Genomic DNA, 27,966 nt, shown 5'->3' with positions numbered 1-27,966 from the left:
GTGGAACGACAGTAGCCGGTATCGAACGAGGTATTGGGTATGTCAGACTTTTGTCTAGAAAAGAATTTGATACAGAAACATGAATTTACTGCAGAGAAGCGTTTGTAGTTTCACGAGTGGAGAATTGAACCTAAATTTTCTTATGGCACGATAGTTATGGGGATTATTTCCAAGTTTTGACAGAGAACGATAAACAGTGACCTAGTAACATGATATTAGCTTATACGGCTATCTAATCTTTAGAGTACTGTGGGTGGATACATAGAATGAAAATTGTCATTGTGTCCTAATAGCGAATTCATCCGTCCGGAATGATACGTTAGCTACAATTTACTGGCGAATATATGTGCTCAGCAATTATCGTTTCGATGTTAAATTTATCTTTGAAACTTGTTCGATATTTCTGTACATATCGTAGAATCCATAGCCGGATAAAAAAAAGATCAATTCTATTCGTAGTACATATTTTGATTCTCTAAATTAGTAACTCTAACCTTACAAAATTATTCAATCCTTCCTAAACTATTGAAAATATCTGTATCTCGAAACTGCCTCTATCAGCAAAGTCAGCGAAACAATCGAAAACCATCGATGAACTTTCACGAGCGACCGAAGCCGGTCAAAGTATCGCGCGAATAGTAATTGCCACCAGGTTTGGGTCAAACTCAGTTCGCGGCAATTGAAAGGTGTAAGAGGGACGAGGTCAAAGGATGAATATATTTAGACGGGGTCACCGTGTTCAAGGAAAATTAGTTTTGGATAAGGGGATCAAAAGAGGCGGCGCTGACTCGATCGGTGAACTTAATATTGGCCGTGTTCTATCGGGATTTCGAAGCAACTCGGTTACTAAAACGCGGACACCGCCACTGACCTTCCGCCGTTCGTTTTTCCAAGCGGCTGCTTTTTTTCCTCCGACCGTCGTTCGCCCTCTGTCTCCGTTCTCGTCGTTTCAATTCGTGTTCGTTAACTTCGTTAACGCTCGCCCGGGAAATTCCAACTTTGTCCTCCTCGTCGTCACCGCTACCGCCGCCGCCAGTTTTGGCTCGGTTCGGCTCACAATTTTCACCCCGTTCACGTTCACGGGTCGCCGGTTACGATCCTTGAAATTTCACCGGAGTTTCTGGAAACACGAGCCTTACGATCGAACGTTTTAACACTTCCTCGAGCACGCGACAGCCAGTCACGATCGTTAGCCGTGCGGCCACTTCATCCCTTATCTCCGACCGGGAATTTCTACCGATTTGCATTCGGCTACGGGACGATCCGGCTTGATTCATTCTCGAATCCAGGAAGAGGATTATCGTCGTGACAAATCCGCGAATGTTCTTAACGTTTCGGTACCGTGACAGGGGAGGAGCCTAATACGAATCTACACCCTCTGGTATGGTGATTTAAGTAATTGAGAATATTTGTTAAGTGATGAGTTACAATGTCGTAGATTTCCAATTTATAATTTCAGAGATTCGGAGCAGACATAGGGCGATTAGTAATGTGTGAAATTTAATTGTGCAACTTTGCTTATTTCATTAGCAAACTTGTCATCGTCGTACAAGAGAAAATATCTTAACTTGTTGGATACGAATACGAAGTATGTAATAATTAAATTTAATATTAGTTTCAAAACTTGTGCCTCGTAAACTTTCACAAATGATGTCGTTTCAATCGTGTAAGAAGACCTCGATGACTGAAGGATGTTCACATAATAAATCCCATATTTGAGATTAAATGGAGACACCTTTTTTATGTCGAACGATATTCTCACATATCACCATTGCTTTTGTACAAGAATTTTATTCGATGTAGACGTGCATGAAAATTCTAATACGATCTGGAGAGTACTCTTAAAGTAATTTTAATAACATATATGACTAGATCGTAAAATACTATGGAAGAGCGGTGATACTCAAAGAGTCGTGCCATAGCGTCGCGAGAGAGCTATTTTCAAGGGTATAACGGTAAATCTAGAGAAAGTAGAAGAGAAAAAAATGAACGAGCTAGCCTGAGACAGAAAGAGAGGCGAGAGGGGTTGAAGAGAAAGCGTAGCGCGATTAACGACGCTCCGTTTCCTCCGGCGAAAGCTGGCGCATCGAAGTGACCCTGTAATGACGCCGCTAACGTCTGTCGTTAACATCGGTGACAGAGCCACGTAATTTGCGCGTCGCACATTCGTCTCGACCCTCTTTCCGGCTCTCTGTCCCATCTGACTTCCGCCATTCAATTTATCACCGCTTAAAGCCCAACTCTCTCTCTCTCTCTCTCTCTCTCTCTGTCTTTGTCTCTCGCCCTCTTCAAACATTACAATCTGCGTAAAAACTAAAATAAATGACAATGAAGGATCGCTGTAACGAAAATGACGTTGAATGTCCATAGCTGATACGTTCAAAGGAGAAACTTTTTAATTAAAATAATGTTGCAGTTTTGATATACGAGCACCTTGCTGCTGCCAGTTAGTCGCGTGTATTTTTCTCTAATTTATTTTTTGTCTTTTTCCCCTATTCTCTTTTTTGTTAAAACTGCCATTTCTCCGAGAACGCTGTAACGTTCAAAGGCTGGAGAACGCGCGAAAGAAACGCAGAACATGGCACAATGGTATCTAAAAGTAGCACGATTAACGACGTCCTGTTCTCTCAACGAAAGCGACTGCATCAGGATGGTCTGGTAACAAGGCTACTAAAACGTGTAGTTAACATTAGCGCCATAGTCCCGTAATTTGCACACTCTAGATCCACTTGATGCCCTCTTCTCTCTCCCTACTCGCTTTTCTATCTTTCTTCGCACCATCTTTTCTCGCCTTCTCCTCTATCTGTCGTGTGCAGAAGCTTATACATGATGTGCCGTGCAATTTGGAAAAGGTGCATTCTCGAGACCGTTAGATGTAGGAGAAAGTTTCAGGTAAAATTAAATAGTACGAATTACTGCATAGTTTTATGCATTTCATATATTGACGTATTTGCAAACCGTAATTGTACTCGTTTTTAAACTGAAACTCTGCTTTTACTGTTTTACTCTGATCTGGTCTTTTAGTTATCTCAAATTCCGAAATTTTTATTGTATAGTACAGTAACTAACAGTCTCTGCATATCAAAAAATACCAAGAGCAATTATGACGGATTGACGTTGCAAACAGACAAAGTGTAATTGTACTCCTTTTTAAACTGAAACTCTGCTTTTACTGTTTTACTCTGATCTGGTCTTTTAGTTATCTCAAATTCCGAAATTTTTATTGTATAGTACAGTAACTAACAGTCTCTGCATATCAAAAAATACCAAGAGCAATTATGACGGATTGACGTTGCAAACAGACAAAGTGTAATTGTACTCCTTTTTAAACTGAAACTCTGCTTTTACTGTTTTACTCTGATCTGGTCTTTTAGTTATCTCAAATTCCGAAATTTTTATTGTATAGTACAGTAACTAACAGTCTCTGCATATCAAAAAATACCAAGAGCAATTATGACGGATTGACGTTGCAAACAGACAAAGTGTAATTGTACTCTTTTTTAAACTGAAACTCTGCTTTTACTGTTTTACTCTGATCTAGTCTTTTAGTTATCTCAAATTCCGAAATTTTTATTTTATAGTACAGTAACTAACAGTCTCTACATATCAGAAAATACCAACAGCAATTATGACGGATTGACGTTACAGACAAAGTGTAATTGCACTCTTTTTTAAACTGAAACTCTGCTTTTACTGTTTTACTCTGATCTAGCCTTTTAGTTATCTCAAATTCTAAAATTTTTATTGTATAATACAGTATTTTATTGTATAATACAGTAACTAACGCAGGGTATCTGTGCATCAAAAACTATCAAAAAGAGCCATTACAGATTGCAACATGTATTACAATTAACAAATGATCTACTATGGATCATTGAAATCTGAACATTTCTGAAATTAGTCTTCCATTAAAATTAAAAAACATATAGAACGCTATTTAATAAAACGGTGATGACTAAGAAGTTTCTGCAAGTTACTAAAATTTCCACGTTCCTAAAAAGATCACTACCTCTTGTGATATATTATATGTTCGTATCTATACAACTTGTGATCCATGATTCTAAATGTAACGGAAATATCTCAGTTGAACAGAAGCTACACGCTGCACACGTATGTAAATATATGTATGCGTTTGTATAGGTGGTAGGTGCATATTTTTCGTTCCTTTTTCGTTTTAGCGCGAATAGTAAGAGCAGCTACGGCAGGGAATGGCATCACGTAATTTTCGCAATGAAGTGTTACGCTACAACGTTTCTCGCTTTCCTAATGCAGCCACTTCCGGGCGCAACCAAACCGAGCATTAGAAGGATTGCGGCTTGAGAAATTGGTCGACCCGGTTATTTATACGCCGCGTCGTTTATATGGTAACACCCTGGATTCGAGTGTTCAAGCGGAAGAAACGGGGGCAAATTATCACATGGAACGGGAATTCTGTCTTGGCTCTTTGTTTTTAAAGATATTTCTCTTTCCTTTTATTGCGCAAGGTTTAGGTTTCTATAAATTATTTTTAGAAGCTCTGGAGAAATTAAGCACTCCCCTTTAGGGGTTTTGTCCCGTCTTCAGTCTCTGTTTTCTCCATTTATTTAGAAAACAAGAATTATGTCTACGCTCCATTTAAGAATTACAAAGTGGTTAACAAAAGTAACGTGCACATGCCAGATTCTTGTTTAAGTCTCTAGATAAATTCATTTCTTATTCAATTTTGTTGTAAAATACAACTTCCAAGTTTAAGATATAAATCTTTTAATTTCTTGTGTTGAAGTAGCTGTAAAATATGAATCTCTACTTTTTATATTTTACGAGCGTGTTAAATAAAGAACCGCGTTTTTTTACAAATTAGCACAAAATTTTATGAAAAAAAAGCTCTTCTGTGTTGCTACTTGTCATCATTGTATATTCTATGAATGTGCCACTGTATATTCTAAACCTTTCAATTTCAGAAAAAACATATATACATATATTCATATACTTGTCCCCGTTCCTAAATTAAATTCACATATAATCTTCCATCTACATGCATGGTATCAGAATGTATGTAGCAGAAAAAATGGAAAATTCCTGCTATGTGGAATTAAGCGATTCACGGTATCGAAGATGAGAAAGGAGCTTTTGATTCGAACTCGATGTAGCTATAAAATGATAGTCGAGCGTTCGAACCAGGTCAGCCCGTGTACGCACGTAATAGTTGCGTCGATGGAGATAAAAGTTCACGCAAACAGAGCGAAGTCTTAATCGCGAACTCTTCACGATTTTCTGCCAACTCTTTATTCCTTGTATATAACTTTGTTACGCGCTCATTAAAAGTTCCAGGACCGGCGTTTATCTTAGTCTCTCGGACGAGCTTGTACGAAGTTGATCCGAGGCTGCTTCAACTTCTTTCAGGTTCCGAAGGACGATACACAGAGAGTGGGATAGTTCCTTGGAAAATTACAGTTTTATAAAATAATCGATTCAAGTGTTTCCGGCAGGTTTATGGGGTGTAATCTTCTCACGATTAAAGTTCTGGGAAGTTAAGCTCCTTCGACACTGTATAAATACAATCTATTAAATAACCCTTGTTTTATCTACCGATTGTTATTTTACTGTAATTCATTAATGTACCATTATTCTATTAATTAATTCATGTATAATTATTATTTGTTTCTAGCTTGCAAATACGTAATTGTAAAAAGCTATAGCCAACTGTAAGTTTTCTTTCACAGTTGAGTAAAACCCTTTGAATTGAACGCTAACGATGAATAAGAATTTTTAGATTTATACATTGGTAGCAAAGAATCATCGAAAACACTTTTGTTACTAAGAATACATCAAACGTGACGAATCCTGTTTATACAAAATCGAACCTTGTTATATATTGTATGTAAAAGTTGGAATATCCTTTCATCTTCAATTGTATAGCTATATTTTCCGTACGAATTCCACGATTTTTATATCTCGAAATTGTGATTCGATCCATATACTTCAAACCTCTTAACGTAAGTAACTGCGTCATTCAACCGTCGAATTAGAAGAATATTTCACCCTTATTATGAAATTACAAAATTCTATCCGAATTATCCAGACCCCGTTTCCTCGTAATCCAGTAAATTTCCAGCCGGAATTTGGCAAAATCTTATCGTCCTGGAATCTCTCTCCATCCGTTCATAAATCGTTCTAATTGGTTAATAAAATATTCGTCAGGTGGCGTCGAATAAATCGCGAGCCTGCAGAGCATTCTATTCGCTAAGAAAGCTCTCCTCGTGAGTCGACTTGAACTCTAGATCGCCCTCGATTCTGCTATCATCGTATTTCGACCTTATTCCAGACTGCCCGATGAGCACGTCCTTCCCACGGGTCTTCTGACAGGAAATTATCTCGAAAAATGTATTCTACCTATATCTTTCTATCCGCTGAAAGAAGAAACGCGTCTTCGAGTACCAGACAGATCGCTCGATTCGCTTTCCTTCTCGTTTCATCGTGCTCGTCTCCATCCGGATCGCCATTGAAATAGGATAGAAGCGTGATTAATCAAACAACAGGAAATCTAATTTCTCTGTCACGATTAAGGCAGATTGAGATCCGTTCTCTTAACTTTATTCGTCTTGTGATATGTCTAACGATAGATGAGTAAAAATCGTTTTGTTAACTGTTCAATTCTCAATTCTTTAGGACTTTGTATAATTGCATAATTATTGGTAGTTACTTGTTTTTATGATACATTAATTTCTATCGAGAAACAATGAAATAGTAATTAGGATGGATTGGACTCTTCTCGCAATTGGTCAGTCAGATACGTAGAAGAATGTTCGCATGAATTTTAATTTAAAAGAAATCTGAAATGCTCTGTTAATACTTGAAAATTGGGATGCTATCCAAGCGATAAATGACAGTAGACGATACAACTAAGAACGCGCATTGAAATTGTCGAACTTAAAAGTAGCAAAATAATTCGCTTTCGTAGACCTGGTCTAATGTTAATTGTCGTTAACTGTGCGATTTGGAATTTCTATAATTTCCGATAACAGGATCGTATGCTCGTATATACCGAACCATTGGAAATATAAATCCCTGAATATCCGTGAAATTGCAAAGATATTCGTCTGCACAGGGCCTAAGACGATTTCAAGATACGAAGGGTGAGATGACACGGCTGACTTCCACGTTCCAAGCGATTGGATGTTAGGCGAACAGAACGGAGTTAGGAAAGTTGGAATCCCCTTATCGAAACGGCGAATGGTAGATCTTTTCTGGTTAGCGTTGAGCTTACAGGGTTTCAAACTAGCAAGATGACTAGAGCATGCGTACGAAGTGGATCGAACGAGCGCGGTTTTGTTACAGAGATACGCTTAGTGTCAGATCGGGTGCAATGAAATAGTGATTAGGGTAGATTGGGTAGCTTGACTCCTTTCCTTCTTGATAGCACTCTTCGGAAGGATGCATCGTTTTCTCTTTAAAAGTGCATCAACGTTCGTGCGCTAGTTCCTTGGAGATTTTCTCTCTTTACGACATTTGAAAAAATTCGTATAAAATTGAGAAAAGTTACAGAAAGTAAAAATTGTATTCTCGTAGTGGTCTAATTCTACAGTGGCTACAGAAAGTATTTCTACATATTCTTATTTTCCAACGAAGTGTCCTTTCATCAGGTTCTATAAATTTCATTTTCATAATATGCAATTTTTGTAGACATAGAAAATACTTTAATAAACTTGCATCTGATTGTTCTAGAAGTGTTTTAATAAATACAATGGCATTCAAGGGTAAAATATATTTTTCGAATTGTGCTTTTTTCCCAAAATATAGCAGTTTATCGAGATACATTAGGACGCTGTTGTGTAAATTGTATTTCTGCAAAAACTCGTTTATCCAATAAAATATCCGAAAAGCTAGCCGTGCACCGTCATTCCAATTAAAAGCACTGAAGATAGTAGGAAAGACTTTCGAGTCGCGCCGTCATTCAGTTGGAGGGTCGGAAGCAAGTTCGATGCAAGTATGTTCTCGTATTGGATCGAGACGCGACGATGGAACATAATGGATTGAATTCCGGTTCGTTTCTTTGGTTCGGTCGTTCCGTCGGTTGTCGCCGGTCCGGCAATTTCGTTGCGCGACAAATTCGCCGATTCGCGAATCGAAAAGATGCAGACGTGGCACCAACCCGCATCCATCCAATCAGCGCGCCTCTCGAAAAAAGGGAGGTCGAAAAGCAGCGGAAGTGGTTTTCACGCGCAAAACCGACATCACAATTCGACAGGAATCTCCAACCAGCTTTTTCTTTTCCACCTCTTTCCTTCTGTTTCGCCACTAGTTCTTCCGTGCTCGAGTTTCATTTTCCACCGAGACGAGATACGGTTTCGTTACTTCGAGCTTGCCGCATTTTCTCTACAAAACGTGGGTCTCTCTCTCTCCCTGTCTCACCTCTTTTTAGGATTTTTAACGTAACTCGTCGCTCCTTTTGGCTACTCTCGTAGCTTCATTTATCCTTAAGCCATCCTCGTCTTGGTTTACTCCCTTGCAAAATTACCACGAGCTTTTAACGAATGACGATATTTTAATAAAGCGTCGCTTAATGAACGAAAGAAGGATCGTGAAATATGGTTATCTTGGATGAATATCGCAGGCGATGTTTGCAGCCAATTTCTGTGTTAAGCGCTTTTATAAAAATACCGTGGTAAGCTTAATCTATATGAAATCCGATGAATAGAGTCGCCAGTATGATTAAAAATGCTGTTTTATCACCATTTAGTGGAGATAATAGATAGAGATTCAATTTATTTAACAATGGAATTATTAAACCCATCAGAGACGTGTCAGATCTTTTACCTTACAAAAATGACAAAAATCAATGCCGAAATTTTATAAAAATATCGTACGAATTTATTTTCATCGCACCGCTTCAATTAAAATTGTTACAATTTTTTGCTTCGACGATTACATTTCAATGAACGATAAATTAATTCATTTTTCAAGACTGTTTTTACTTTTTTTGAACACCTATCGTTACTCTCTCTTGAAAGTTCTTACAGATAGGGATAAAGTACAAATGCAAACCTATTCCCATTGATCTAGCCACTCACAACTACCCGCGTTTCTCGAATTCCTCTTTGTGAGCACAATCGCATGGAATCCTCGACGTCGTTCCCCAGTAAACCCGATACATACGTCGTTTTTCACGAGAACGCTTTTTACGGGCGTGCAAGTTTCATCCACCGAGAGAGAAGTTGATGCCGAAGCGACGGTGGACTTGAATGGTGGGAAGCCTCCTGTATATCTCTTTTCTTCCCTCGTCATCTTTTGATTCGTCTAATGTCGAGATAACGTCTTTTGTCGAGATATCGATCTTATTGCGGACATTGAAGTTTGCGGAAGTTGAACGAGTCCGCGTAGCAACGTGAAACGAACCGAAAACCGGAAGCATCGGTATTCGCGATCCAGGAAAAACTCAATCAGTTCAAATTGGAAATTTATTTCTTTCCTCGATATACTTTCCAATCTGTATGTGTCGAGTCGAATCGTTATTAATATCGATTATCCGATTGGCTCGTTCCTCTATTTACGTAGAAATCGATAGATGCCTCGATACAAATATTTGAAATCGCTTTTATGATAATGGAAATGCAGTGGAATTGAAACAATGGTATTTGAGACGAATTACGATATAAATTAGAAACGTTCCAAATCCAAACTGGAAATTCGTGTTCGCTACGCTTAGTTTATTGTTCCTTAACTCTATAACCGTTCGACATAAACTTACTCGTAGACAACGATTTCGTTTCATGGAATTCCGCTTTCGTGCCTGCCAACGCACCCTCTCTCGCTCCCCTTCAACATCCACTTAACTTTTTTCTCGTCGTATGTAGAACGCTCTTGGAAAATCGAATCAAACTAACTTCGCTGGTAACGAACGGTATGTTCGGGCTCTTTGGTTACGTAATCAGCAGCTACATTTTAGATTTTACAAGTTACGAAATTTCACAACGAATTCAAGAAACTATCGCTATCTTTTAACTGACATTTTCAAAGTTTTTAAACCACTAGTCTTAGAATCATCTTAGAATTACATACGTCGTTTGAAGAATTTTAGATCTTTCGAGTCTTTCCAAGAAGAAAACTATGTAAATGTTAATAATTTTTAATCTTGTAAAAGTTTCTATCAAACGTGCGGTGGAAAAATTGGCAAGGGACGTTCAAATTTCACGCGGAAATTTTATGAAAAATCATGTGTATCGAAACATGCGATACGATACGTTCATTACTGGGAGGGAAGAAAAATGTTATTATTTTTAGCGTCTTTGAACTTTCTCCATTTCGCTAATTCCAATTGCAACATTTCTTTATTACTCTTATACGTTTTGGTTGCATTATGCGCGCTGAATTTAAAAAAACATCAGTTTTTGAAAGAGCCACAGCGAACACGTTGCGAGTGGAATAATTCGTTTCGACTCAACGGAACCGCACAGGGAACTAACAGACCTTCGGAACGTTTATGGAAACGAGCGGCTGGAATTTTTTTTTTATTATAACATCACGTATGGGAGTCGTACGCCTTTGATGAAAGAACGAAGAGTAATGCATATGTACAATATCGAACGTGAGCGTGCCTTTTGAATTTTAAATCGCGACAGGCAAATTACGGAGATGCTCGTTAAATCGCGCAATTTGCAGTTCCCGAGTAAATTCGCATTGCTAATCGGCCCATTAATGCTCCTATTACTTTTGAAACTCGTGCAATTATGACGTTCCATTGGATTTCAATCGATAATTTTGGCTTTGTGCGGCAATTCATTTCTCGATAATATTCACTCGTTTATATCGCCTAGTCTTGTTAAAACTATCGTAAGGTTCAAGATGACCTTGGAATGATCATAAAGCAACTTCGAAACGACTCCTGTTGACTTTGAAATAACCTTAAAACAATATCTAGCGGCTTTCAATTAACCCAGTGTAACTTACGTGCAAAGTTGACCAAAGTGTCACGTACAAACACACTGACGGTTGCTTGTTTTAATCAAGAATATAATTTCAATAAAGTCACCGAAACTTCCAGGATAATCCACTGATATTTTAGGGTCGCGACTTTCAGTTTTCGGGAAAGTTTCTGGAACCAGTCGAATGGTTGGCTAGTAAATTAAAGACCGTCGCCGATACCTTCTTCCGCGATTTCGCAGAAAGACAGCAAGATCGTGGAAGTTAAGGTGCGGAAGTTAGATGCCATAAATCATGCCGTGGCACATTTATGCCAGTCGCGCGCCGCCAGTTTACCACATTACACTCGACTTTCGTAACTTATATAAATTTCATCGAGCAGACCAGTCGCTGAACACCATCGGCGAATCGCTCCCATGAAAGTGGCTGGTAATAGCATAGAAGACATTTTGGGGTCAAAAGCGATTCACCCCCTTTCTTTTTCCTCTGCCAGAACCTCGAGCATCCTGTAAGCGAAATTCACGCGACGTTCATCGAGTCTCGTAAACGCGCTAGATTCGTCTCTTTCCCGCGAAACACTTTATTTCGACAACAGCTGCTCCTTATTACCGTCGCTTCAACCGCTTAAATAATAACGCTGAGTCGAGAACAAAGCGTGGCTCACAGCCCTGGCGCGCGTTGCAAAAACCAGTTCTGATTTTACATAGAGGGGATTGTACTTGATTAACATTCACTGCGATCGTAATTGTTAATTACGTACGTATTCCTTATTTAGAATATATGTTCTTGAAATCGTAGAAGTCACAATTAGAAATTCTGATGTTCTAGAATCTCCGCACGTATAGCTTATGAAACTTTTAATTTCAAATGCTGCAGATTACGCTCAAAAGAAAATGATACAGTATAGAATAAATTAAAGTTCTAGAATGTTTACACATTTCCAAATCTCCCAATTTTCATTATTAGAGGTGGCGCTTAACAGTAAAATTGTACAATTTAATATTCCGGAAGCCCATAATTTCGATACGTAATTTCTAAAACATTGATTTTTGACTATCGCAGATTAAGAAAAAGAAATTTGTTTTATATTTTCGAATTTCAATGTACAATTTCTAACGCTTCGATTACTATAGATCTCGATTGAAAGGAAAATACTATTTCCACTATTTTGAATCCGTATATATCAGGATTAATTTGCACGAAATAATTATGGTTGGCAAACTAAAGAGTTAATCAGCTGATTCTCTACTTTCCAATTAACGGCACCGCAATACGCTCGACGGAAACAAACTTGTTCCACAGCTAGTTCGATTATTGCAGATCCCGCCGACTGATCACGCGACAATTTATGAAATTGATGAACCGTTCTATGAACGTCGAACGACCGCAAAACCGAGATCGATTATACGCGCAATCAAGTCGATTTATTTATTTTGAGAACGCGTTATGGCGGAATCGCCCCGCGGATTGTTAGTTTGCCTGTAAAATTGCCAATCCTCGCGATTAGACCGGAAACGCGGTGACTGTGACACGACGGATGACCACGAATCCGCGGTGAAGATGAAAATGAGCAATCGAAATCAATGTCGTGATCCTCATCGACTTTGAAATTGACGATAGAAATCGCTAGCTCTCGATGGTTTAAGGTGGAAATGTAATAATACAAAATATTCATATTACCTTTTTCATTTTTGGCCCTCGATCAACAGCTATTTGAAGGATGCTGTTGTTACGATTAAATTCATATTGACAGTCGTTTTTACCGATACAAAAGTATACGTTCCATTAAAAAAATGAAAGAACAGTCTCGTTATTTTTTGTTAAATATTGCGAATAAAAAATTTTACCTTCATTTTTTTTTTTTAATGTTGCGAATATGGAATGTGCTATTGTGTCGGGTAGAAAAAATGGTAAAACTTTTTCTGTTTCTATTTTTTCCGTAGACATACCACTTATGACAAAAAAGCTGACTAATAATCACACGAACAGCCTGTGTATTAAGCTAATGAACATTGGTATAAAAATTATTCATTGGATCATTAAGATAATGGATCTGTTCTTTTGTTACAGTTTTCTCATTTCATGGAACTGTCTTCGACCAGTAATGAAATTCATACCATTATCGAACGTAGTTGAAAAACTGCATGATCTTTCAATGCTCTAAAAGAATTGCTTCTAAAGTTCTAACCTGATATTATCAGAAGCAAGAACTTACTACGACAGCAGTAGTATAAATATTCATAACAAGATAAATTGATTTCTCGATAGAACACTGGTGAAAACACACATTCAAGGATTAAGATTTAATTTTGCAGAAGAAGAAAATTTCATAACAGTATTAACGTGATTCCAGTTAACGAAGTTGCGAAAGAACGATCTATAGAATTTCTGGAATCTCGTTTAAACAATAACTAAACGAAAGTTGAACGATAGAAAAGCGTTCTTCAGGAACTATGAAAATCGTCGAAGGTCCTTTGAGCGTGGAAGAAGAATCACGAGGGTCGACGAAGCATCTTTGAACAAGACATAGCGTATATAAGATGCGTAGTGAAAACGCTGATACTTTATGTATACGACAACGTTCGACGAACGCGTATATATCGCAGATGGTGATTCTGCCATAAATATTTAATAAGCTCACCGTAAGGAAAAGCGTTTTCCAAGGATATGGCGGGATCTCTTGCGATTTCTGCTTTCTCGTCAATTAAGGAGCAGGTTCGTTGACGCATATTGGTCTTGATATAGTTAGTTTACTTTTCTTCTATGATCTAATTTGTTAATCAATTATTCAAATTCCGAAATTTCTTTCCCTAGGAAAATCCAAGAGGAGCATCATTGACATTGTTTGATCAGTTTTGCATCTTCGTTATTGTTGTAGAAAAATACACTGAATTACGAAGACGAACTATTTAAGAGGAAGTTAAATCACCGAATATTTGAAATTAGATTATTTGTAATAACAGGTTGAATAATAAACATTGTGTACTTTTCTGGACGAATCTTTTAGAAGAGTAAAGTTTCGATTAATTATTTCGTTATTACTCAAGCTATTATATTTGATTGTACTCTTCAAATTATGTCTAAATATAATTGAAGTACAAATGATGTATTTAAAAAAGAATGTATTAAATAAAGAAACATTACGGCGGAAACGTCTGACAAAAATTCACAAGCTCTTAAGAGTTTCTACTTTTGTCCTCGTCTGCTACCTTAATTAATTAAGTCACACCAGGAAATAGCTTACACTGTCAATTAAATATTATCCATTCTTAACGACTTCTATCTGGGACGAAGGATGCAAGGTGGTCCGGCTGACCTGGAGTATTAATCGCGTTACGAGGACGCAATTAACGACGATCGAGGAGGAAGTTTAACGCCCGACACGATCTTTCTAACGAAAAGTAATCGCGGCCTGGAAACAGTCGACGATGGGGAAGCCGTTTCGTTTCGTTGAGAAAGCAAATTAATTTGCATTTAAATGAAGGCACGTAAAAACGCCGGATAACGTCGCGTGAATGGTGGACAAAGGGAAAAAGACCCAATTAATTACTAGAGGGCCTCCTTTCATCGAGAAGTATATTCAACGAATGCCTCTCTTCTTTCTTTAATTCCCTTCGTACAGAGACAATTTCTTTTCGCCACGTTCAAACAACCGTACATTGAAACATGTATCGTATACAAAATTTCTCATAAAAATTAAGAAATACATTTCGATGTATAAGAAAATTTGTTTTTCGTTACGGTTAAAAGCCAAAGGTGTGTAAGGGTAAAATTCGATACGCGAACACTTTCGTTGTTCGTTCGACTAAGTGAAACGATGCTCGAGTAGGAGTAATAAGAAGCACTTAGCCAAGAACGTGTTCCTATTTCGTAATGGAACCAGAATTCTATCTCTTTCGTTGTATCGTTGTCGGTCCTCGCGTCTACGGTAATTCGCACAACGATGTTAAATCGATTTTGTAAAGCAGCAATTCATTCCGATTGCACTTTTCCATTACACTTGGGGGGGTTTGTAAGTAACGCAAATCGTGTCGTGATTGCAACCACCTATCCCCTTCAGTTTCTTATACTGTCTTCCCATTAACTTTTTTAGAAATAAATTCCTGTTTCGCTATAAATACTACTTCCATTGTTTTCCTTCGTTTTTAATCATACGATATTCTGTGTACTTTGATAATAGTTAATTATGAAATTAATGAATTCGTTAATAATACATCGCAAACAAGATGTAATAAAGGTTTCTGCAAATGTTCATATTCCGTAATCCGGGAAAACAACGTGTATTGTCGATGTTGAATAAATTAAATAAAGCAAAATATGCTTAATTAAAAACAGATTTTTCGTTAATGTGTTAATTTTAACGTAAACCATATAGGAATCCAGTTCCACCTTCACCGATTCGATGTATCGAACTGCACCGAGGGGCGAGCAAAACGGAAGAGATCCGATTAAAATAAACACAATAAATAAAATAAACATGCGAGTGAAACGGTAACTCGATATATGTAATGAATATGTAATTGGTATCATGTACTCACTGCATATGGAGGATGGGAACTGATCTATCGGAGAACAGCACAACAGGTCGATCGAAACGTTCATTGGGGCCACAAACCCGACCACCGCCTTCCAGTTGAAGCCAACCACCCTCGCATCTGTAACGAAAAGACGATTCATACGTAAGTAACTGTTAGTCTTATTCCATTCCGATTAAACGCTATCTTATCTCGACGTTGAGACCAACCGAGATACTTTCTGTAAAAAAATTGATACGACAAAATCGTGAATAGAGTCAATCGAATTGGAAGTTTTAACTCTAATTTGTTAATATCAGATGTGTTTGAATAACAATTATCACGACTCCTAAAGAACATTGGCTTCTTTAAATTTATAAAATGAATACAAATAGATCTATAAGCCCACCTTTCGGAAAACTTATCGATTAATTTTGATATTGACAATTCCCACTTGATATTTCCCTTCGTCGTGATAGTGTGAAACGTGCACGTCGATTTTAATTAAGTTACAGAGTGTAGAAGTGAAATTTGTTACTGGAAAGCTGTCTCACATACGCCATGAAATAGTCGATTTGCAATTGAAAAGTATCGCGCGGAGAAGTGGATCGTTTTTCGAGGGAAGTTTAAATGCCCGTGTCATAGATTTTGGTAGACAAGTGTCGAATCACGAAACTTAATAGCCACGAGATGTATCCACATGGTATTGGCAAGTTTGAGATCAGTAGAATGGACAGTAATAGTCCTTAGCTTGTACGAGTCGATACCAATCATGCGCGACTATGGTGCTCGATACTGATTGATCCTAGTTGTAGCATATGATATTGACGATCGTCTGTGTTATTGTACGAGACATGAACGCGTTATTGGTCCCTCGACTCCGTTATCTTTTCGTTTATACATTACTATCCGCGTGTTTAAAAAAAATAAATAAACGAATACGGTGAATACTGAATATTTTGTTTCTTAAGACACACGTATACGTAAAAGAGGTAGCAGTAAAATTATAAGAATAAAATTCTTATTATCGAAAGCATCGATACATTACGATTGTCCCTTAATTTATTTTCTTCTGCAGACAAAGTCAGTTAAAAGCTGCGATCAATAAGCGAATCACAAAGAAAAATATTCTTAGTATAGTTACTTTACACGTATCACGACGAAACAACTACTGTCGGCTGCATTCGTCGTTCAGAATTGCGCTTCTATTACGGGCAACTTCAAAGGATTCGTTTTCCCTTTCGTGAAGATTGCAATTGTAAACGTCTGTGGATTGGAGCAGTTACGCAATGCGTAACACGCAACTGGAATGGAATCGTACTGATTCAATTCGATTCGCAATTCCGCTTTTCCCCTTGTAAAAGGGAAATGGCCCTTAACGCGGTTCGTTGATTATTATCTGTCAGGATCACGGAAAATCTTCAGCCGCTACGATTTACAATTTACGCAGTTTCCTTGGTTCGAGTTCGTAAGGTAAACTTAAGAACCTAAGAATAATTTCAGCGATTTTATAAAAGTTTCCAGGAAAGTGAATGATTAGAATAAATATAAATATAGATTATCTCTCGCAGAGAGTTTGTCTGATATATTTTTCGAAACGAGACCTTTTGAGGAAAAGTTATCCGCGTCTTTGAATATTTATTGATGATTAAAAGATCAGTATTTACAGATTTCTTAAAGGCTTCCGGAAAAAACGCGGGAGAAATATCCATCGAATTTTATAAAGTTCTGACGAAAAGATAAATCTTAATTCCATTTAGTACAGTCTTACAAATATCTGGAAAGCTAATTTCTCCGATGGAACAGGAAGAATAACGTAACCTGGTTCAGAACTCTCCGAAGACGACGACGCGACGTTGAAAGGACCCGGCGAGGGAGTTCCAGTTTCGTGCGAGTTATTTACCAGAGTTTGGTGTTAATTAATGAAAACATTGTCGCAGAGTTAATTGGGCCGTGTTATTTTTATCATAAAAAATTATTCGCGATGATACCTGCAGATGAAATTCACAAGGAAACGCAATCTGATAATTGCTTCCGTTTCTGGACAAGATCACGGTAAAGGAAAACCCAAATGACAGCCGCAGACACTTCTGACCCTCAATAGAATTAAGATAATTATGGAAATGAATTCTTTTGAAGACTCGCCAGCCTACAGCCGCAGTGCCATCGGTTAGTTAGTTGGTACATTGAGACGAAACGACAAAGAAATAACGGGAATCGATTCTGCATTTACATGATTGCTCAGAACGTCTTACATAATTTTTCTTTGCAATTATTCAGAAATGTAATCGTGTTGCGAGTGGTTGAGCAGGATGCATTTCACTGGATTCTCGAACGTTTCGCGTGGTGAAATAGATGACGTTCGAACTGCTTGGATGGCTTCTTTAAATAACCAAAGTTCCAAGCAGGAAATTAAAGAGGGAAGAAGAATGGCGAACCGGAGGATAGAAAGTTTTTTCAAGTTTGAAGAAAAGAACGGGAGAAGAAGAAATTGCGGGCACTGTAGGAATGTTTGTGTACATAGTGCGAGAAAGTTTCTTGATTAACGGCAACTTCACTTAATACTTATTAACTCCGATACACCGCTATAAACTTGCATAAATTCTGGAGATTCTTTAACGAACTCCCTAACTCTCTAAACTTCAACTATTTGACTCTCTCTTTCTCTCTCTCGTCTCCATCTTTCCGAAAACTTGTTGCAAGTGATTACTCGCTTTCCAATCGACTGGTTTTTCTTGAATATGCTACACGCCCAATCTGTATATTGGGCAAGTAATTTTTTCCCTTATTTGAATATCGACAGAAATGATATTTCTACCAGAGACATCTACGTACGTAAAGACTTGCTATTTCTCACGATATCCATACAAAATGTCACTAGCGATCATTCGATTTCAAATAATCTTCTCTATCGCGCTATTCTATTTTCAATCAAACCAAACTGTAACCATTATTAACAAGAATCAAAATATTTACAGTAACCTAAAGTGTAAAATGAGAACATTAAAAATACCCAAAGTCAACACCTAAATTCAAAGTGTATAAAGTATCTAACGATACCTGAAAATACGCTATTTATAACTTGTTTATGTGGATGTGAAACCAAGCCAAAAGGAAAAAGAAACAATGTTTCCGGGTATCGATCGACGAAAAGTCGCTTATCTGGCACGCAGCCTCGTAACTTTGATCAAAAGTTTTATCTGGTCGAGGATTAACAACGTTGGAAAATATGCGTGGCATCGTGGAAATGCGTTCATCGATACAGCTCGAGGAACGAGGAATCGAATCCGCGGCTTGTCGATGCTATGTGGCAATTAATTCAAAACCATACGTATACGATACAATGGTGAACTATGGGGTCACGTATCCGACCCTTGATGCGACAATAGAACGGGACTCTACACGTACACGTACGAGCGGGGTTGTATCAAGATTTGAATGAGCCAGCTCAGATACATGGAATGATCCCAGTAAAGGCATTACCACCGGGAAACGCATCTCCGGGATTGTCTCGTTGATATGTTAATTAACGTTATTGATGTCGCTGCGGGTCGCGCTCGGTTCGACCCGGGACTGTCTATTAAACTCGGTTGAATTTCCACCTCTGTCTCTCCTTTGTTTGCTATTGCTTCCACGGAATTGGAAGAATCTAATTGATACATCGAAATTTTTACCAATTCTGTATCCTGTATGTTCTTTCTTCTGTTTATTAAATATTAAGTGTATTAAGCGCTTCAATGTAAATTATTGGAAATAATTTGAAATAAAAGTTACTGAATATTAATTTCTTTTCCATATTTTATCCAATAAATAACGCCGATGATTTTATCACGTAAAATACAGAATAAAAATTGAAACAAAATATTTGAAAATTGCAGCAAGTCGTCTACGATTCGACGATACCAATTCAGAGTTGATAAATCGTTCGTTGTAATTTATAATTACTTTACGTTATTTATTTATCTTTGACACTGGCGAAAAGTATTGAATTATTCCATTACCATGATTGACGGTTTCATTTCGAATCGGCGCATGTCAAGCGAATTTCCAGACGATCGAATGGAAATTATTGGTGCGCTAATTAATTAGTAAAAAGTATCGCGTTGACAATCGTATTGAGCGCGTCGATTTTTTGAAAACTACTGTTATTTCGTCGAAATATTCGAAGTTTCACAAACGTTTTTTATTTCGTTGCCATTATCCGATAAAAATGTAGCTAGGATATGATTAATCCTTGCCACTCGCGCAATCTATCTACTCGTTCTTCGCGAATAACACAACTAAAAAACGCAAAAACATTGGAACAATATTCAGAAGCAGATAAGAGCAAGATTTTTATTGTACCTATTAAGCATTATTCGTGTTTTATCGATTGCTCCACGAACTGTTACACCAATCATAAGCTATCGTTGATTTTATGGTGGCTGCTTAATGTCTATCGATTTACCGGAACTATAGGCGCGTGAATCGTTGTAAAATGAGAGTCCATAAATGAGGACTCATAAATAAGCTGTTTTAAAGGCTACACTGGGAGTGAATGCAATTACGCACTGGCCGACTACACGGCCTGGTAATTGCGCGTTAATTGCGCGTTTCACGTACCATTTTGGATAGGGACCTTTTCAAATGTTTTATCGGGCTGCACAATAAAAGTGGTGGGGGGAGGGGGGATGGGAATTTCAGAGGTTCCCGAAAGAAAGCTTCCGTTTTATTGAAGACGAAAATGCTCGCACGAATGAGTTGGAAAACGGAAATAATTACATTTCATTTTTATCCGCGATTTTTCAGCGGAACGACGGTCAACCGAATAAATTTTTCGCCTACGCCACTTCATTATCTCGCGCCTTTTTATCTCTTCCTTTTAAAGGACTCGATATTGTTTGCTGCGAGCTGTTCGATAGAAACGAACGGTCGCCATCTCTTTTCACCATCGTCCTAGCCTCCTCGATACTCGAGAATAACCATTCACGATGAAATAAAAAGGTCGAACATTCTTGCGGGTAAGAGAATAATAATGAAGAAGGAAAGACACTGGGGATACTTAAAAGACGGACGTTCGAGAGACCGAGTTTCAACTGACTTGCAGATTAACCACCTTTTTCGTTGACTACTACTTTTTGGAAACTAAAAACTTTACGAAGATTCGAGACTTACCGCAGTCTTTATTTGTCCTTTTCTTTCGAAACAACTTTTGAAAATTCTATTACTACGTAGAATCCCTGGTGCGAAGAGATCGCACCTTCAAACATTTCGTATCTGAAGCGAGTTCAAAGGAAAAGTGACGTATGTAAACTGTAATAGAAGAATCTCTATCTGTTTCTGAATATTAAAATATTGGATGTGATCGTGACGACGATATAGTTCTCCTATGTACGTTTTCCGCACTTGTTCTTTTTTTGAAGAGACTTTTCCACGTCGATGGTTATTACGATCCATTTAGAACCAAAAATCTCAGCTCCAAAATCATCGAACTGGAATAGCTGGCGTCTTGCTCGAACGATCAAAATTGCCACGGGTAATGACGAAGACAACCTAAGAAGATAAAAAAGAAGATACAAAGGATGATACAGCAGAAAGTGGCTGCCAGATCTAAGGCGAAACGTGAAACTACGAAACGTGATCGCAACCGACGGGATGACACACGTAATTGATAAATTCGCTGGGATAGTCTGGGAAATCGAAAGGCGGAAATTAGCTGCTTTCTTCTTCGCGGGCGACACGAGCATCGCGTGACTTGTAATTCACTTTAGCAGCAGCACTTCAGCATTATTTGGCATCGTGCGAGTAGACGATAAAAGCGGAGACCTCTGCTTCGTCCTCTCCTTTCTCGTCAACAAAAGCGTAACAACGATGAAAGATAGGAAAAGACCGGGCGTTCTGGTCAAATTCGACGAGGTATCCACAGGAAATTGGATGCTTTTATGTATTTCCCGCGATTCTCCCAGATTTGTACGGTCGTGCAGTCTTTTCCTCTATTTCTGTACCTTTTTCGCGTGTATACTTTTGTTTCGTTGCTCGTTTCCCTCTGTACACCGTCGTCCATCAAACGAAGTTAACCCGCGGCCGAAAAGTCCATTCGATTTCCCGTACATGCGACACCGTGTGTTGTGTTCCCCTGTACCTCGATGTTTTCGAAAGAATGCAATATTTGTTTCGCTTGCTTTCGATTACCATCGGGCGCGGATAATTAAACGAGGATCCGCCGGAATGAAATTTCCGTGCAACGAATCGATATCGTAACGTGTTCCAAGAACAAAGGTGAATCGCTCACGGAAGATGGATCCTCGGTGGAATTTACGAAGAACTGTTTGTACTACATTGACATATCTTTTTATTCTTAGCGAAGTTGATACAAATACTACTGTTAGTTCAAAATAAATCTGCGATCGGCGCTTCTATATTGTATTAAATAGAGAAATTAATTCAGTGATTTCACGTTGGATCAATTACAAATATATTCGAAGATTAAATATTTTTCTACCATATTGAGGTTTTAAAGCATCGATTTTAACATTCACAAAACAGCTAAAAAATGATCACAAGGTATCGTAACTTTAAAAAATGCTAATAAACGATGGCGCTAATTTAACTAAAAACGACTCCGAATTACTTTCTTAAATTCTTCCTCTGTATCAATTCTAAGCGTCATAGAACGCTACGCGATAATTTTATGATACAGCGAAGCATCGTACATCTTTTAGTGCGCTATTCAACAAATTTCTTTAGCAGACCGGCTTGCAGCCCGCATACGGCACTTGGTAAAAATTCATCTTCTTAGAGGTCGGTCATTGTTCGTTTCCTTGCTGAAAGAATATTATAAACTCATATTTCAAAGCATCTTCCCACGTCCAGATACTCGGTACCGGGCCTAATGATTCTCGGTACTTTGAGATGTCGAGCTTTGATCTGACTGGATCATCTCGTTGCCAAACCGCTGTCTACCAGCGACTAGCTTCTCTAGCCTCGCTCAAGAGTAGAGTATATCTTGCTACAAACCCATTGGAGGATGGTGACTGCAAAATTGGTTGCCTCTTAGAAATAGATACTGACTTGTTAATCGCCTTTGGTAGCTGCTAGTTATCCTTCTTAGTTGTCAATCACCGCATAGTCCATAGCACAGCTAACAGCTGTTTATTGTCTCTAATTGGATCTCGTCTTCGTTAGTTTACTTGTTATCTTGTGTCTTTAGCAAACGTTCTAGTTTTTATTTAGTCGACACACCACGTGCAAATTGCAACAAAACCCGAGCGATCGCGACGTTCGATCAACCACGGAGATCAACACCAAGTATGATGACTATCGAAAGATAATAATAAACGTGTTAAAATATTATAAGCGTATTGACTTATCTTATACATATGTGAATTTTCCTTTGGAATTTTCTACAAGTATATTTACATAATCAGAAAATAAATAATTATTTGTAAAGTGCATTGTATCCTGTGTATCCATCTCTGTATCCCATTGTATCCTATTTTTTATGCTTTACGTCTAAATTTATTTACATTAAATAATTTTATAATTTCATATTATTGAAGATTATTTCCCTTCACCTATCACAAACCAGTTAGTTTGGAGAATCAGATGTTGAAACACTATGAAAAACTCGTATAGAATAGAAACGAAACGTGGTTGATAGCACCAGCCCAATTGACGTGCTCGTCATGGCGATGGATTTAAATTAAATTAATTAAACGTTAAAAATTTCCTGTATTGATGGTCGCGCGTAAGAGAAAGTAGCACGTTTTGGATAAGGCAGCGGAGATTTCTTGAGGATGCGGTGTTTCACGTACTCGGTTCCCTCGAGGATATCGTCGTGTGCTTTCAAGCGAAGTTGCGAAACGCTCTGCCGCAATTTGGAAGCTCTTGTCCCCGCGAGTCCCTTGTAATCGCACCGTTGGCGCCAGCACGATTCAGCCAACTCGTGGACACTGTTCCACGTCCGTGAGATAGCGAATCCGGATTTCGTGTTGTTGAAAATTGACGCTACGATACCTCGAATTAAATAGGATCGATGTTCTACCGCGGTATTTTCGAAACTGGTGGAAAATCTCTTTAAAAGTCGAGTAAAAGTTTCTTTTATAATTCTAGGTATCGATATTTATACTAAGAACCAAAACAGCGCAATAATGCATAAAAGTTTCTTGAAATAATTTAAATATTATTTTGTCAGTATACAAAAAAATGAATTAAAAAATAGATTCTTTATACAACTTTAATACATAAATCAAAGACACGAGAAAAATTTCCATGTTTTCTTTAAATCTCGTACAAACCTCAGCTTTAGGAACAAGATAGAAGCATAAATGATAATGAAAAAAATACAACCCTATCCTTGGAACTTTTTTTATAGACCTCTTAGAGAGGACAGCGTGAAAAACAAATACTTTCTCGATTCAAATGGATCGAAAATTGTAAATACCCCGTATCACGCTGTAAAATACACGAACCTAACCGAATTTATTCTCACACACAACTACTCAAAGTCTTTCGAAATGCTCCGACCCTTTGATACACCGAATACTGTAAGATACCAAGAGGAGAAATGAAATAACGAGATAACCAGCGGTGCTTACGACCAGGTAATTGGTCTTAAAGAAGTTGCAGTTTCACAGTGGTAAATGTCGTAATCTTCTCTAACCGAGATGGTTCCGTTTGACGAGGAGCGCTGCATGGAAGAGAGGAATATCGCACGAATATAGTAGAACCGCCTCTTCGAAATACCGTGCAATTTGGTGCGTCTTGTCGCGAAGCGGCTTAATCGTGGCCGAATCTCCAAGCGGAAAACGGAATCGTAGCTGTACTGTGCACGCTACGTTTGTACATTCAGCGGTTCTTGCGCGTGTCTGCGAACGTGGAGACATGGAAGAAACGTCCGTACTATTGCACGTATAGGACCGAGTCGAGAGAAGCAAAGCGAACGGCGAGAAGGTTGGCCCGAGGCAAGGGTAAGCAACCGATGTCAGTCAGTCAACTGGAAATCGCTTATCTACACTGCCATCTCTTCTTCTTCCTCCCTACGTGTTCCTTTTTCTGTTTCTGCGATCGTCTCGTATTTTACATTTCACTCCCCCGTGGTCTGAAGCGTCGATATCCAAGGTTTCTTACGTTCATGCTGTTCCTTCGCGCGGGAGACCAAAGCTAGAGTTATCTGGTGCCGTGTCAAAGCCAAAGTTATACTGCAAATCAATTTATCAGGGGTGTTCGAATGGAATTGCGCCGAGAGCGGATTGTAAATTTAAATGCGGACCGATGTGCCCCTGGAGAGGTCTGGTGACGAGCCTGATAGCCTTTGTTTTCTTGTGTTTTGCTTGCTCTTTACTTTCGAATGTCCATCGTCTCGGGAGAAGCGACTGGCTGTAGATTGCATTCAATTTCATTTGACGTTTTCTAAGCAATTGTTATTTCTGATTTTTAGAAATATTTCGGAGAATATATGCACGAATATACGAGTATGCATGAGTTTTGTCAATGTGCAAGGGTTGTATTAATTTCTCAGATAAGTTTTATATCATTACAGTGACAGAGATATCGAAATTTTCATGACGCTAAGAAACAAATTTTCTTTATGGTTCAAGTATAGCCATCAGAAAGACTTTTGGTACTCGCGAACGCTATCGTGTGGTCCTAGTATAAAATTGTGCTACATCTTCCTAACAAGTACGACACTTTCAGATAAGCCGAGATATAAAAGTTTTGGAATTTATCGTGCCATCGTTCAATGACACAGGTAATTGTGTAGAAAAGAAATCGTATTATCAAGTATGATATTTATTGTAATATTTGCAACAGTTATTAATCATAGGCAACCTAATTGACTAAAATTTTAAGCGTTTTAGTACTTAAAAATTTATTGTTACGCCGGGCGACTCTCTGCCTGGCCCAGGTCACACACCGCGGGCCAGACGGACACCAGATGTCCGCTCTTCCGTACGGCGTACCCTCAATAGCCTTAAGCATCCGTCATAAACCCGAGTCACTTGCCTGCTAAGGTCCTTCAAACAAACATCTGTTTCCGAGGAATTTCTCGAGACTATTGTCTACCACGGCTTAACTAAGGAAAGTTGGTTTTTCGCACGTACGCTGCAACTGTCCTCCCACTAACCACTTTCTCTCGAGGGCGGTTGAGACCCTTCGTTTAACCAATTAGAAACGAAGCCTATTCCCTCACTCTCCTAAATAACATCGGCACCAACAAATCCGATGGTCCCGTTCGCTAGACACACCCATCCTTAGCTTTCCTCCGACACATCATCGTCTCCCAAGACAGTACTGATTTTACATCCTCCGAACGGTCAACATCCTTCCACCGGGTATACACACCCGTAGATCAGTCACTCATTCATCTCGTACATACGCACCAGTGTAACTATCCTCGTTATAAGTTGTGGAATAAACGGTGAAATATAACTTACTACTGTGTCATATTCATTCAACCACCTCTGTTATCTTAATCGAAACAGGGGGACGACTACTTCGCGGCGTCGATTCACCGAATCGTAGCGAGAATTTACGCCTCTCGCTGACGCGTTTTCCTCGCGACCGCGTCTCTCCGCGAACGGTCGTAACATTTATTAAAAATTGTATGTTTGTAGTAGCCTTTAGATCATTTCTGCTTGAACCTAGGAATTAGCAGAAACAAAAGTATTACTCCTAATGACTTCCCTTCCCTTCTACCCTTCCTTCCTTCCTTCCTTCTCTTCCACAGTTTCCTCCCATCTCCCCTTTCTTCTCTTCATGAAACATTTCAAACGTGTCTATCAAATTAATCGTTAATGACGATGACCTATTAATTAGTTAGTTAACGAAGACTTCGACGGAATCTATCGAAACTATTCGTACTTCATTGAAAATGAATTCCAGGATTCCAGTGGAAAAAGGATTCCAGTGGTATAAACGCATGTTTTATTTAAATTCGCTATTATTAGGATAATAATTAATATCTTTTTCATTATGATTTCACTACTCGTCGATAATTGCTTTCATAAAGAAATCAGACAAATGGTGGAAATTTCGATTGCGTCGATTTTTCATCGAGTAGTTCGACAGGAAACAGTCCGACAGTGGAACGGGGCGAAATTATTCAAACCGGTCGAAGCAATCCTGAGAAGCCTGGGGCAGATGTTTTACCTGTGAAACTTAAATAAGAATCGCTGCTCCTGTATAATAAGATAATAAAAGTACGGGTCTTTAACTGTTTTATGAAAACACTTAGCTCGAAGAAGAAACTCGCGAACTTTCATTCCCCTGTTTTTGTAAACATTTTCACCTAGACTACTTTACGATGCATTGGAAATCTTCGCGAGGTTGTCGAACCGGTGAATAAACTGTGAAGAGTAGACTTTCTGCAAGCGAATGAAAAATTGTAGACTAAACATCTAAAAGCTCGTATATACATATAACAATGTAATTATACATCCTTTTTTACTGCAATGCAATAACTTCTCGGTAATTTGCATAAAGAAATAGTATCAAATTCTCTGGAATTTAAAGGCAGAAAAGATTTTTCTAAGCAGGAATTACAGCCGACGATATGTATCTGATTTTCCGCGCGAGGAAATCAGAAACAAATCTTTCCTTATGTTGTAGAACGACAATAAGATCTACAAAAAAAAAAAAAACGAGAATAACTAGAATCACAGAAAAATCGTAGAAGGAAACTCGAAAGGTAGACTGAAAGAGAAATCTTTATTCGACCAATTTAACTGCTTGATCATTCCACGCCCATAACGCCGTAGTAACAGAACGGTCGTAACGTAATTCCAAAATTTTCGTTTGCGCTTTAGAGTGCCTTATTTAGTGGTTTTCGACGAGTAAAGCTTGTCAGGAACGCGTCAATCTTCCGTGTATGCTTTTGGCATCTGAAATTCGTCTCGTGCCACGGCCAGTTCTCGAAAACTCCGCTTTCGGTAACGTTACGAGATGACAGCTTCTGAAAATCACGGTTGATGCCCAGACTTGTTCGATACGGTTCGCGTAGTCCGCAATAACGGCGTATCCAAAACGAAAGGATGAAGCTGATTTAACCGACAGAACGAATTTCGAGAAAAAAGTGTTTCGTGAAAATGGTTCGAATAAAGGTTCGCTTTGTCGCTGTATTTTTCGGCTTTCGATTCATCAAATTTTCGATAAACATACCTGGCTACGGCGAATCGCTTTGCTCCGTTGGACTATCGATTCTTGCTTTGAATAAGCGTTTTTCAAGCTTTCGTGTAGGCAACATGTTATATCTTCTAGAATGTTGTGTTTTAGAAAATCTTTATCGAAATCTTGATTATAGTCAAATGGATTATCGTACTTTAATTTCGTATCGTGTAAACGTGACGTACCAGTACGAGAGATCGTTCATGCGAACTACCACTCGACTAACTCGAGTTCTAATTTAATGCGATCGAGCCTCTCTGAAATATGAAAACGGTTGGGGACAACGGGTGAGGTGAAAAATACGTGCGTTCACTTGGCGAAATTCTATTACAGATTGACTGATAGAAAAATACTGGGTGGTATGCTTATTTGAAAAAATCCGCGTCGTTTGGTTCTCCCTGGTTTTAAA

General features: G+C 38.4%; 1 protein-coding gene across 5 annotated transcripts in view; it reads right to left on the bottom strand.

Annotated features, from left to right (window-relative positions):
• Positions 1–27,966, bottom strand: part of LOC117206565 — a 271,415-nt gene that overhangs the window by 121,937 nt on the left and 121,512 nt on the right. For all 5 annotated transcript variants that reach the window (XM_033446038.1, XM_033446040.1, XM_033446039.1 and 2 more), the window contains exon 5: positions 15,438–15,554. In XM_033446038.1, coding sequence (XP_033301929.1) covers positions 15,438–15,554 — 117 coding nt within the window. The remainder of the gene's footprint in view (positions 1–15,437; positions 15,555–27,966) is intronic.

The sequence above is a fragment of the Bombus bifarius genome, unplaced genomic scaffold (genome assembly GCF_011952205.1).
Source record: "Bombus bifarius isolate JDL3187 unplaced genomic scaffold, Bbif_JDL3187 scf7180000008008, whole genome shotgun sequence".
NCBI classification, from domain to species: Eukaryota; Metazoa; Arthropoda; class Insecta; order Hymenoptera; family Apidae; genus Bombus; species Bombus bifarius.
Note: the sequence above shows the minus strand (reverse complement) of the source record. Positions and strands in the feature narration are given on the sequence as shown.